This window comes from Gorilla gorilla, chromosome 23, assembly GCF_029281585.2.
Source record: "Gorilla gorilla gorilla isolate KB3781 chromosome 23, NHGRI_mGorGor1-v2.1_pri, whole genome shotgun sequence".
NCBI classification, from domain to species: domain Eukaryota; kingdom Metazoa; phylum Chordata; class Mammalia; order Primates; family Hominidae; genus Gorilla; species Gorilla gorilla.
In genome coordinates this window covers 16,870,498-16,882,677 of record NC_086018.1, presented here as the reverse complement: position 1 = coordinate 16,882,677, position 12,180 = coordinate 16,870,498, and the positions used below count along the sequence as shown (strand labels likewise).

The 12,180-nt window shown below is 48.3% G+C and overlaps 1 protein-coding gene across 2 annotated transcripts; it reads left to right on the top strand.

The window, feature by feature from the left end:
* Positions 1 to 1,213: 1,213 nt before the first annotated feature.
* On the top strand, positions 1,214 to 8,912 carry C23H22orf39 (chromosome 23 C22orf39 homolog). 2 transcript variants are annotated; one of them, XM_004063020.4, is made up of 3 exons: positions 1,214 to 2,140; positions 2,260 to 2,427; positions 8,104 to 8,912. In XM_004063020.4, exons 1-3 carry the CDS (start codon positions 2,006 to 2,008, stop codon positions 8,152 to 8,154), a joined length of 354 nt encoding a protein of 117 aa, XP_004063068.1. In that variant the 5' UTR covers positions 1,214 to 2,005; the 3' UTR covers positions 8,155 to 8,912. The 2 variants fall into 2 exon arrangements, with proteins under 2 accessions (XP_004063068.1, XP_004063066.1); XM_004063018.5 differs by having other exon boundaries at positions 5,416 to 8,912.
* The last annotated feature ends 3,268 nt before the right edge of the window (positions 8,913 to 12,180 follow it).

Sequence of the window (12,180 nt, the reverse complement as noted above, 5' to 3'; positions counted from 1 at the left end):
GCCACTGTGCCTGGCCCCATTGGGAATAATTCTAAGCCAAGAATTTCAAGTAAAAACAGGCAATAACTAAAGCCTAAATCTAAATGTTTGATTAGGTACTAACACAGACTGGTGGTTGGGCCTCTGACCATAACTGAAGGCCTGTTGGCAGGTGCTCCGTGTTCCATCTCACCATTAGAAAAGTGTCCCTCTGGGGCTTCTCCTGGAGAAAGTAGGAAGAAACAAGGCTGCCTGATCCCTAGGTGGCAATGGCTAAGCCCAGCAGGGTCCCCCATGAGCCAGGGCTAACCCTGCTTCCAGGCATGGGGGTCCTGCCCTGGTCAGGGCCCCTCCAACACTCCAGAGAGGAGAGAATGGTGGCCCTAGGGTCTATCCACATGTCTTCAGTGAAGAGTGTCTATGAGTGTCATGATGTTCAGTACTTGGCCTGTGGCACAAACCATCATCACTGGAAATGGGCGTGGTTTTGGAAGGCATGAGCACTGTGGGGACTTATCTGAGCCTCCACTGACAAAGTCTCAGTTTTACTAGCAGAGGGAGAAACCCTCCTTGGTGGGTAGACAGCCTTCATTTGCAGGATCACATCAGCTAACAGATTGTCACTTTATGCATAATGAAGAATGTTACAGTACCTCTGGCTCTGGGTTTTTGTCTTCACTAAGCAACACCTGCTGTGTATGCAGTGAAACGCCTGGTCCTTTGCTGGAGGTACACTCCCCTGCCTGGACCAGGATGGATTCTATTGCAGAGCCTTTTAATGACACAGTGGGGCCAGTTGGAGCACTGATCCTGGTCATTACTCCTGCACCCTGGCCTGCAGCCTTCCTCTCAGTGTCTTATTTGGGCTTGGTCCTTGAGCCAGCTGCCTCAACAGCAGGACCCCTGGTAAAACTGCAGCTTTCTGATCCACCTCCAGGGAGTCTGTCCCAGTGTCATTCCTGGGACTGGCCCAGCAGTCCCAGGATTTGTATCAGTGGATACTGAGGATTTGTTATCAGTGAAGTGGGAGAACCGCAGCATAGGTACTGCAGGGCGTTTCTGCAAGCCCACCAGCCTCCTCTTTACTTGCCTTTGTTGCCTCTTGTGCATTGCTCCTTTTTATAAACGTCCCAGCCAGGCACTGGCGCTCCGCCTATAATCCTAGCACTTTGGGAGGCCAAAGTGAGAGGGTCGCTTGAGGCCAAACTAGCCTGGGTAACTTAGCAAGACCCCATCTTTACAAAAAAAAAAAAAAATTAAAAATTAGCCTGGTGAGGCTGTGCATGCTTGTGGTCCCAGCTGTTCGGAGTCCAGGAGTTTGAGGTTGCAGTGAGCCATGAACACGCCACGCCACTGCACTAAGCCTGGGTGACACAGCAAGACCCTGTCTCGAAAAATGAATAAGGTAAATGTTACATGTCTCCCGCACCCTTAGAATAGAACTACAGACATCCAAGCCACTCCTACCCCGCTCACCCCTGCTACACACCGCCTCCACGCCTTTGACCGGCCTATGGCTGTACTCGGATTGCATTCTCAGCCTCCACTTCAAGCCTGCGTTCCCTGGGGAGGTCATTCAACCCTAGATCCACCACATGTCATGCCCAACCAATCTCAGTTACTTTGCGAGTTCACCTCCATCCTGAGTGGACGCTCAAGCAAGACTGCTGGAGCTGCAGATCTGGGAGGTTCGCTGCACCACCTTGATGCTCAGTATGTACTTTTGAAAATATACCGGATTGTTGAGATTTGAGAAAATCTCATAAAGCTGCTGAAAAGAACTGGCCAGAGCCGTGTGATTTGAGAGGCGGCTGACGTAAGGTAGCTGCGCGGCCCAGGATGCCCGCCTGGCCCGGGGTGAATTGCGCTGTCGTCGCGGTGGTCGCGTAGGCTCCACGCCAGGCCTCGCCCCGGACTTACCCTGCGACCCCGGCCCTCCGCGCGCGCCGCAGCCGCCCTCGGTTGCTATTGGTTGCTCGTCCTGTTTGTCGGCGCTTCTCGAAGAAGGGGGCGAAGACGTAATTGAATGTGTCGGTGCTCATTAGTTCTTCTGTCAGTCGATCACGAGGTGCCGTTTTCTTCATTCTTCATTGGCTGGCGGGCTGAGGGGCGGGCTTGGCGCGCCGGTCGCCCAGACATGGCGGACGGCAGCGGCTGGCAGGTGAGTGTGCTCCGTCGGAGTCGGGAACCAGCGTGGTCTTCCGGAGGGAGGGAACGGGACTGGCTCGGGGCGTGGGGCGCGGCCGCCGGGCCCCGCTCAGGCGCCGCCTCTCGCCGCAGCCGCCGCGCCCCTGCGAGGCCTACCGCGCCGAGTGGAAGCTCTGCCGCAGCGCCAGACACTTCCTACACCACTACTACGTCCACGGCGAGCGGCCGGCCTGCGAACAGTGGCAGCGCGACCTGGCCAGCTGCCGCGACTGGGAGGAGCGCCGGAGCGCCGAGGCCCAGGTGCGCCGGGAGGGAGCGGGGCGGCGCTTCGGAGCGCTTTGCAGGGCCCAGCTTTCCCCACCCCTCCACGCCCCAGGCCCCGCGACCTAGCCGGGGACTGACGGGGTCCCCATCCTCCTCACGCTTCCTTTCTTTTGAGAGATTGTGTAAATTAGCATATCAACAGGACTTTCAGAGGGCGTGAAAGACAACGGAGGAGACCAGCGAGGAGGGTGTAGAATGGTTTAGAGAGGGAAGAGGGCAGCCGTCCGGTGTTAGGGTCATCAGCTGGCCTACGCAGGAGGTGATGTTGCTGAGTCCTGAGTGACCAGGAGCCAGCCTTCATCCAGCCCCGGTAGACACCGCTGAGAAACAGATAAGGCCTGGGTTCCTGAAGCAGAGAGTAGGTGGATGGTTGGAGAGCGGTATACCAGGGACCTGGCGGGCCTTGATACGGAGTTTAGAGTTTAGTCTAAAGTGTGCTGGGAGGCATAATTCGATTTATATCTTTAAAAGATCAGTCTGTTAGCAAAGTGTGGTGGCGTGCACCTGTGGTCCCAGCTACTCGGGAGGGTGAGGCGGGAGGATCGCCTAAGCCCAGGAGTTCAAAGCTGCAGTGAGCTATGGTCACACCACTGCACACCAGCCTGGATAACAGAGGGAGACCTGTCTCAGGGGGAAAAAAAAAGAGAGAGGGTAAAAAAAGTTCAATCTGTTTGCTAGGGTGTAGAGAATATATTACAGGAGCAGAGAGACCGGTAAGGAGGTGGTTCTAGTGGTTTTTTCGTCCAGCAAATATGTACCACATTGGGTGCTCTTGGGGATGCACGAGTGATAAGAAGAGTCTCTGCCCCCCTGGCACCCACACTGTAGTGTAGAATACAGTGCTACGGTGGACCCCTTGTGGGAGAGGAGATGGAGAGAAGCCAGCCGAAAGGTGCGAGGCTCATGGGGAGTGCCAAGGAATGAGAATCAATGGGACTGATCAACACTTCAACATTATTAAGTGTATACAGTGATCTGAAAGAGATGAACTGATGTGGAAACCAGACTGCTGTATAAAAGAAAATGATGACTATTCCATAATATGTGAAAGTCAAAAAAAGTAAGAAAGCTGACAGCTTATATAGCAAGAGATTGATAACTTTAATGTATATATATGTGTGTGTGTGTGTATAAAGAGCTGTTATATATATATCAATAAGAAATATAGGGATTATTTGAGAATGGAAAAATGGCCAAAGGACACAAAGAAGCAATTCATTAAAAAAGAAAGCCAGCTGGGCATGGTGGTGGGCACCTGTAATCTCGGCACTTTGGGAGGCCGAGGCAAGGGGATCGCTTGAGCCCAGGAGCTTGAGACCAGCCATGGGCAACATGGTGAGATTCCATCTTTATAAAAATAATAAAAAAGGAAAAAAGCCTGGGCATGGTGGCTTATGCCTGTAATCCTAGCACTTTGGGAGGCCGAGGTGGGCAGATCACCTGAGGTCAGGAGTTTGAGACCAGCCTGGCAACATGGCGAAACCCCATCTCTACTAAAAATACGAAAATTAGCCACGCATGGTGGCACACACCTGTGATCTCAGCTACTCGGGAGGCTGAGATAGGAGAATTGCTTGAACCTGGGAGGCGGAGGTTGCAATGAGCCGAGATCGTGTCACTGCACTCCAGCCTGGGCAACAGAGTAAGACTCCCTCTCAAGAAAAAAAAAGAAAAAATCAAATGGCCAGGTGTCAGGTATATAAGTCTAAATGACAGTAACAGCAGAAAGTGGTAAGTGTTGATAGAGGTTTGAAGAATTCTGGGTAGTTGTGCAGTGTTGGTGGGGGTGTCGGGTGTTCTGATTATGTAAATGTCAGATACATACCTTTTGACCTTAAGTTTTACTTCTGGAACTTTATCCCAGGGAAGTAATTGGATAACAGTGTACAGTTAAAAGTTCAGAATGCTAATTATGTTTTTGATACTGCAAAAGCTGAAAACAACCTAAATTTCACTAATAGACATTTGACCAAATAGCTTTTTCCACAAAGTGAAATACCAGATAGCCTTTGAAAAGAATGGTCGGTCATCTCCCTGGGTATGGAAAAGTGCCTACAGTGTATTGTTTAGTGAAAAGAAAGCAGGAAGTAGACTAGCCAGCAGAAGATTATCCTATCTTTAGGGAAACATGTTAGCTCTAAAATGTGGACCAAAAAAAGATATCAGGGAAGCTGTTAACTGCCGCATTGGGAATGGACATTTGGGAATCTTTAATATTCTGTACTACATTTCTGATAGCTTTTTAAACACGATCAAAATATTTTATTTGAGGCAATAGAGCTTGAACAAAGACAGACATGTGGACAGATTAAGTTATCTGTGTAAAGAGGCTCACATAGCACCTGATACCTACCAAGGGCCGACAGCAAAGGTCACCCATGTTGTGATACACTGACTTGTGTCTGTATTGGGAGACAGTAGCCAAGAGAAGCTGATGGGTTAAGTGGCACTTGTGGCACCACTCAGGCGGGTGGTCTGTCCTCTGGACTCTTCCCACCCTTCCAGGATACCCAGGACATGTATTTCTTCCCCGTCTTCCTCCCTTCTCCCTAACACACTCCTCCCTGCAGCTCCCCACAGCTGCTCTCTCAGACTCTTCTCTCCTTTCCACTCAGCACCCCCAGGCTCACTCTCAGCAGGTGAATATGCCCCAGACTCACGAGGTCAACCAGAGCCATTGAGCCCTGAAGTCCAGGAGAAGATATTTAAAAATTCCTCAAATTATTATGACCTATTCAGTAGTTTTTCACAGTAGCTTGTGAGAAAAAAAATGATCTCCATCTCTGTGCGCTAATATGGAAGAATCGCCAAGGTATAGTAGGTGGAAGCAGCTGTGCTGCAGAGTGGTGTGTACCATAGGCCCTGCCTGTCCATCTGTGTTTCAGAGGGTGATGAGAGGGGGGAGATACAGGGGTCTTGAGGGTGCTCAGAGCCTGGGGAGTGACTAGAGTCTCATTTGCACAGCAATCCCTCTGTGAGAGCGAGCGGGCACGAGTCCGGGCTGCACGGAAGCACATCCTGGTGTGGGCCCCGAGGCAGAGCCCCCCTCCAGACTGGCATCTCCCTCTGCCGCAGGAGAAGGACGAGTGACAAGCATCCCTGCCATTGGCCTGTGCAGCTTCCTCAGTGTGTTTCAAGTTGCTGTTGCACAGCCCTGGGGACTGTGACCAGCCTACACAGTCTAGTGGGTCCCTGTGAGCTCTTGCTCACAGGAACATGGAGCAGGACGTTGCTAGCCCTACTTGCCCACCCCTCACCTGCATGCAGGATACCCTGACACTGCGATGTTCTGCAGGACAATTGCACCGCTTTAGAGCTTCCAGGAGGCCAAGCATTATGGCAGGTACTTGTGAGCAGCCAGGTCAGGCTGGGCATGGTAGCATAGGAGATGGCGGTCCTGAGGTCTAGGCTTCTCAGGTAAACTGAAGGGTAGCCCTGACCTGTGTGGACACACAGGTGGGTCATAATGAGGTAGCTAAACAGTTGTGCCACTGTGAATGTCTTTCCTAGTCCTTGGGAAACTGCCTGCCACGTCCCAGGTTTGGTGAGCATTGTGAGTGCTCACACTCTGCTCCACTCACTCAGTTCCACTGCACATGCAGGCAGGTGTGCCGAGCAGGTAGGGCTTGCTGGCCCCTCTGCACCAGCAGGCTTCACTTCTTAGGCTCCCAGGTCGGCCCCTGGAGACTCTGGTTTTTAAGAAATGCACACAGCTACAGAACACATAACCTTGCATAAAGAGGGTTTGTGGACTCAGCTGAAGAAATCCAAGTCCAAGACATATGGAATTAAGGACTCCTTCCCTCAAAATTTCCCCTGGTGGTTAATGTATCAAAAGCCATTTCATCTGATTTCAAACAGAAGCTGAAAATTAAGTTCACATTTGTTAGATTTTGTGTGTAACAGTGTTGTACCTGGACAGTATTAGAAATTTGTATGCTTATTCTCTTGTTAAGTGTTTTAAAATGTATGAACCACCAAAAACACTATTTCTTGAAGAGGTCTGTTTATTACTAATAGAATGGTTTCTCATCCTATGGTGGCCCTGTTGTGTGATGCTGAGGGCTAGGCTGGGTCTGTGCCCAGCACCCTCCCTGCTCTCTTCCTGGACACAGGCAGCAAGTTGAATATCTTTTAATTTGTTCTTTGGGGCAGAATAATCTATCACGTCAGAAGGGTGTCCATTAAAGAACAGTATTTCCCTGCTTGAGTGTGTTTTCTCCTGTGCTCCCTAAGAGCCCCTGTCTGTGTCTGTGAACAGTGGGGGTGGGGGTGGGGGTTGTGCTCACGGGATCTCAAGAGCAGGAGCATCTAAAGAGGAGCCAGCGTTCCCCCATCATCGGGGAGTACTGATGTGTCTAAGGCAACCAGGGTGCCTCCAGCATGGCTGTGGCTGGTTTAATAATGAGCATTTCCACCCAGTGAGGGAAGAGAGGAAGACTGCTAGAGATCTACAAGGTTTTTCTTACTCTTAAACACAGGGACGGGGCATCTGAATTTGCAGTCTGCTGTAATCCCAGCACTTTGGGAGGCCAAGGTGGGTGGATCACTTGAGGTCTGGAGTTTGAGACCAGCCTGGCCAACATGGTTGAAACCCCCCATCTCTTAAAAATACAAAAATTAACTGGGCATGGTGGCACGTGCCTGTGATCCCAGCTACTCGGGAAGCTGAGACAGGAGAATTGCTTGAACCCCAGAGGCAGAGGTTGCAGTGAGCTGAGATCGTGCCACTGTACTCCAGCCTGGGCGACAGAGTGAGACTCTGTCTCAAAGATAAAATAATAAAATGAATTTGCAGCCTGCATGTGATGCCTGGGATTGCAGCAGCTGCCTTCAGGTTCCTGGGGCGGAGCTGGAGAGTGCAGCAAAAGCCAGGGCATGCCAGCCAGCACCCCAGTCCATGAGGGGCCTCCCCTCAGTGCAGCCACGCTCCCTGCCACCTGCTTGTTTAGCAAGGTATGCATTGTGCGGCTGCATGCTCTGTTAGGAAGCATTAAGTCCTGCCTCTGTAGTGTGACTATCATATTTTGCCTCCTTCTTCACTACTCAAGTTCCACATCAACAGATAATCTCTCTGGAGAGGATGTTCCTGTATTTGTTTCTATGTCAATTCCTTCACAACATCTGAGTGTCCACATGTTGGACAGGGTTTGAGGCTTATAAGACCACAGTTTTGAAACAGACAAGTTGTCTTCAAAGAGTTTCTGTTGTAGTTTGGGTAAAAGACAGACATTAAACATCAATAAATAGGAATTTAAAACAGTGGCTGGATGTGGTGGCTCACGGCTGTTATCCCAGCACTTTGGGAGGCTGAGGTGGGAGGATTGCTTGAGCCCAGGAGTTCGAGACCAGCCTGGGCAACGTAACAAGACCCCATCTCTACAAAAAATAAATGAGCTATGCATGGTGGCATGCATTTGTAGTTCCAGCTACTTCGGAGGCTGAGATAGGATCGTTTGAGCCCAGGAGTTTGAGGCTGCAATAAGCCATGATTGTGCCCCAGTGCACTTCAACCTGGGTGACAGAGCGATATCCTGTCTCAAAATAAATTAAAATGGTGGTAATTTCTGAAGCAGTTTGGTATTTTATGGTGGTGGTATGAAGAAAACAAATACTATAATAAGAGCAATATCTTTCAAACTTTTTGGACAGGTGCTAGGTGTGGTGGCTCACACCTGTAATCTCAGCTACTTGGGAGGCTGAGGCAGAAGAATCACTTGAGGATAGGAGTTTGAGGTTGCAGTCAGCTATGATCGTGCCACTGCACTCCAGCCTGGGCAACAGAGCAAGACCCTGTCTCTAAATAAATGTTTTAAAAATAAAAATAAATGTTTTGGATAAAACCCCATATTAATAATAAGTATTTTACATTATTATCTGGCATAGACTGTTATATATAGCATATTATTGTTGAAATACAAAACAATATGTATCCGTACTGTATGTGATATAGTGCCATTTTCAGTAACTGCTGTACACACAGCAACTCAGATGAAACTCAAGGAAATTCTTCAGAGCAAAAACAGCCAATCTTGAAAACATACATGTAGCAGGATTCCATTTATGTAACATTGGTGAAATAATGTAATTATAGAGATGGAAAAGAGATTAAAGGTTACCAGGGGTTTAGGTTAGGGATGGTGAGGGGGTGGTTCATACGAGGGAGTCCTGTGGTGTTGAAAACCATCTGTCAGCCTGACTGGTGGTTACACAGGGCTATACATGAAGTTAAAATTGTGTAGAGTTAGGTACACAAAGGAGTACAGATGTAACTGGGGAAACTGAGTATGTTCTGTAGACTGTACCAATGTCAATTTCTGCGTCCTGACGCTGTGCTGTAGTGTATAAGGTGTTAACATTGGGGGAGGCTGGGGCAAGGGTACCCAGGACCTCCCTAGACAACCTCCTATGCAACCTCCTGTGAATCTATAATTACTTCAAAATAAAAAGTTGAAAACAAACTGTCGGCCATGACCTACCGAACTGATTTTACAACCTAACAGGTGAAACCTACTGTTTTAAAAAAGCACTGCTATCAAGCACCTGTGCTGGACACTTACCTTGGGCGGGGAGGTGGGGAAGGCCTCAGTGTCTGAGCCCAGACCTGGATGAAGAGGCTTAACTCCTGTCAGGCAGAGAAAGGGACCCACAAAGACAGAGGGACCTGACACCATGTTTTGACCAGAGCGGGTGCTGTGAGCTGTGATCAGGAATCTGGGTATGAGATTCTCTGGGTGGCAGGTAGCCAAAGACCTGACCTGACCTGGTTCTAGAGACCTCTGGCTGCTGTGCAGAGAAGGGGTGGGGTGGTTAGATCAGTTGGCCACTGCAATAGAACAGGCAAAAACGATGACGATGACGTGGACCTCAGAGGCAGCAGTGGAGGTCATGAAAAGTGGTTCCATTCAGCATTTGTCTCAGGTGGGGCCAAAGGACGTAGAATCCTTAGGCAACATTTTTATCCAGGACTGATAAGAGTTTTAAAACAAAGTTTTTTTTTTGAAAAAAGCAGTAGTCCCAGCTACTTGGAAGGCTGAGGTAAGAGGATCGCCCAGGCTATGGAAAGGACAGTCTTTTCAACAAATGGTTGATGCCTGGAAACTGGATATCCAAGAGTGAAGTTGGACCCTTACCAAACATCATATACAAAAGTTAACTCAAAATTGACCGAAATTGTAAGAGCTTAAAATTAAATATAGGGAATATCTTCACAACGTTGGATTTGGTAGTAGTTTCTTGGATATGACACCAAAGTCATCAACATTAAAAAGAAAAAAATAGATAAATTGGACTTCATGAAAATTAAAGGCACTAAATTTCACATCAAAAGACTATTGGCCGGGCATGGTGGCTCACTCCTGTAGTCCCAGCACTACTGGAGGCCGAGGTGGAAGGATCACTTGAGCCCAGGAGTTCAAGACCAGCCTGGGCAACATAGTAAAACCCTGCCTCCATTCCTTCTAGAAAAAAATTTTTTAAAAAACACACTATCAGGCCAGGCACCGTGGATCATGTCTGTAATCCCAGCATTTCGGGAGGCTGACATAAGGGGATTGCTTGAGGCCAGGAGTTCAAGACCAGCTTGGACAATATAGCAAGACCCCATCTCTACAAGTTAAAAAAAAAAAAGTAGCTGGGCGTGGTGGTGTCTGTCTGTAGTCCTAGCTACTCAGGAGGCTGAGGCAGGAGAATTGCTTGAGCCCAGGAGTTTGAGGTTACAGTGAGCTATGATTGCACTACTGCACTCTAGCCTGGGTGACAGCGCAAGACCCTATCTCTTAAAAAAAAAAAAAGACACATCGACAGAATAAAAAGGCAAGCCACAGAATGGGAGAAAATATTTGCAAATCATATCTCTAATAAGAGATTAATAGAATTATAGAGAACTCCTAAAACTCAATGAGAAAAAAAGTTCAAAAATGGGCAAGGGGCCGGGCACTGTGGCTTAGGCCTGTAATCCCAGCACTTTGGGAGGCTGAGGCAGGCGGATCACCTGAGGTCAGCAGTTCGAGACCAGCCTGGCCAACATGGTGAAACCCCGTCTCTACTAAAAATATAAAAATTAGCCAGGTGTGGTGGCATGCACTTGTAATCCCAGCTACTTGGGAGACTGAGGCAGGAGATTTGTTTGAACCCGGGAGGCGGAGGTTGCAGTGAGCCGAGATTACGCCACTGTACTCTAGCCTGGGTAACAGGGTGAGACTGTTTCAAAAAAAAAAAAAAGACAAGGACTTGAATAGACATACAGATGGCCAAAAAGCACATAAAAAGATGCTCAACATCACTGACCATTAGGGAAATGCAAGTCAAAACCACAGTGAGATACCACCTCACACCCATTAGGATGGCTACTATTAAAAAAAAAAAAAGTGTGATAAGGATGTAGAAAAATTAGAACCTTGGCTGGGTGTGGTAGCTCACATATGTAATGCCAGCACTTTGGGAGGCCAAGGTGGGCAGATCACCTGAGGTGAGGAATTCAAGACCAGCCTGGCCAACATGGTGAAACTCCATCTTTACTAAAAATACAAAAAAAATATTAGCTGGGCGTGGTAGCACACGCCTGTAGTCCCAGCTTGGCAGGCTGAGGCAGGAGAATTGCTTGAACCCGGGAGGTGGTGGTTGCAGTGAGCCAAGATCATGCCACTGCATTCCAGCCTAGGCGACAGAGTGAGACTCCGACTCCAAAAAAAAAAGAAAAGAAAAATTGGAATCCTTGGGCACTATTGGTGGGAATATATAATGTTACAGCAGCCATGGAAAGCCATCTGGCACTTCCTCAAAAAATTAAAAATAGACTCACCATATGATCCAGCATTTCCACTTCTGGGCTTATATCTAAAAGAAAGCACAGTCTTGAAGAGATATTTGTACTCCTGTGTTCATAGCAGCATTATTCACAATAGTACAATGCGGAAGGTAACCCAAGTGTCCATCAACAGATGGATAAGGAAAATGTGGCGTACGTACAATGGAACATTAATTCAGCCATGAAAAGGAAATTTGATACGTGCTATATAACATGGATGAACCTTGAGGATTATGCTCAGTGAAATAAGCCACTTACAAAAAGACAAACACTATGATTCCGCTTCTGTGAGGTACTTAAGAATAGTTAAAATCACAGAAAAGGTAGAATGGTGGTTGCCAGGGGTTGGGGGAAGAGGGGAACAGGGAATTATGGTTTAATGGGTAGAGTTCACTTTTGCAATGAAGACCTCTGGAGATGGATGGATGGTGGTGATGTTGTCTAATGGTATGAATGTCCTCAATACCATTGAGCCATACAGTTAGAAATGATGAAGATAGTAAAGTTTATGTGTATTTTACCACAATTTTTTTTTTTTTTTTTTTGATGGGGAGTTTTGCTTTTGTTGCCCAGGCTGGAGTGCAGTGGCGTGATCTCGACTCACTACCTCCACTTCCCGTATTCAAGCGATTGTCCTTCCTCAGCCTCCCGAGTAGCTGGGATTACAGGCATGTGCCACTACACCTAGCTAATTTTGTATTTTTAGTAGAGACGGGGTTTCACCATGTTGGTCAGGCTGGTCTCGAACTCCTGACCTCAGATGATCTGCCCACCTAGGCCTCCCAAAGTGCTGGGATTACAGGCGTGAGCCACGGTGCCTGGCCACCACAATTTTTAGAAAAGGGAAAAAAGTGAACCACACGCTAGGAAGACAACCTAAGTTCTTATTCCAACGAAATGTTTCCCTGGTTTACCTGCAC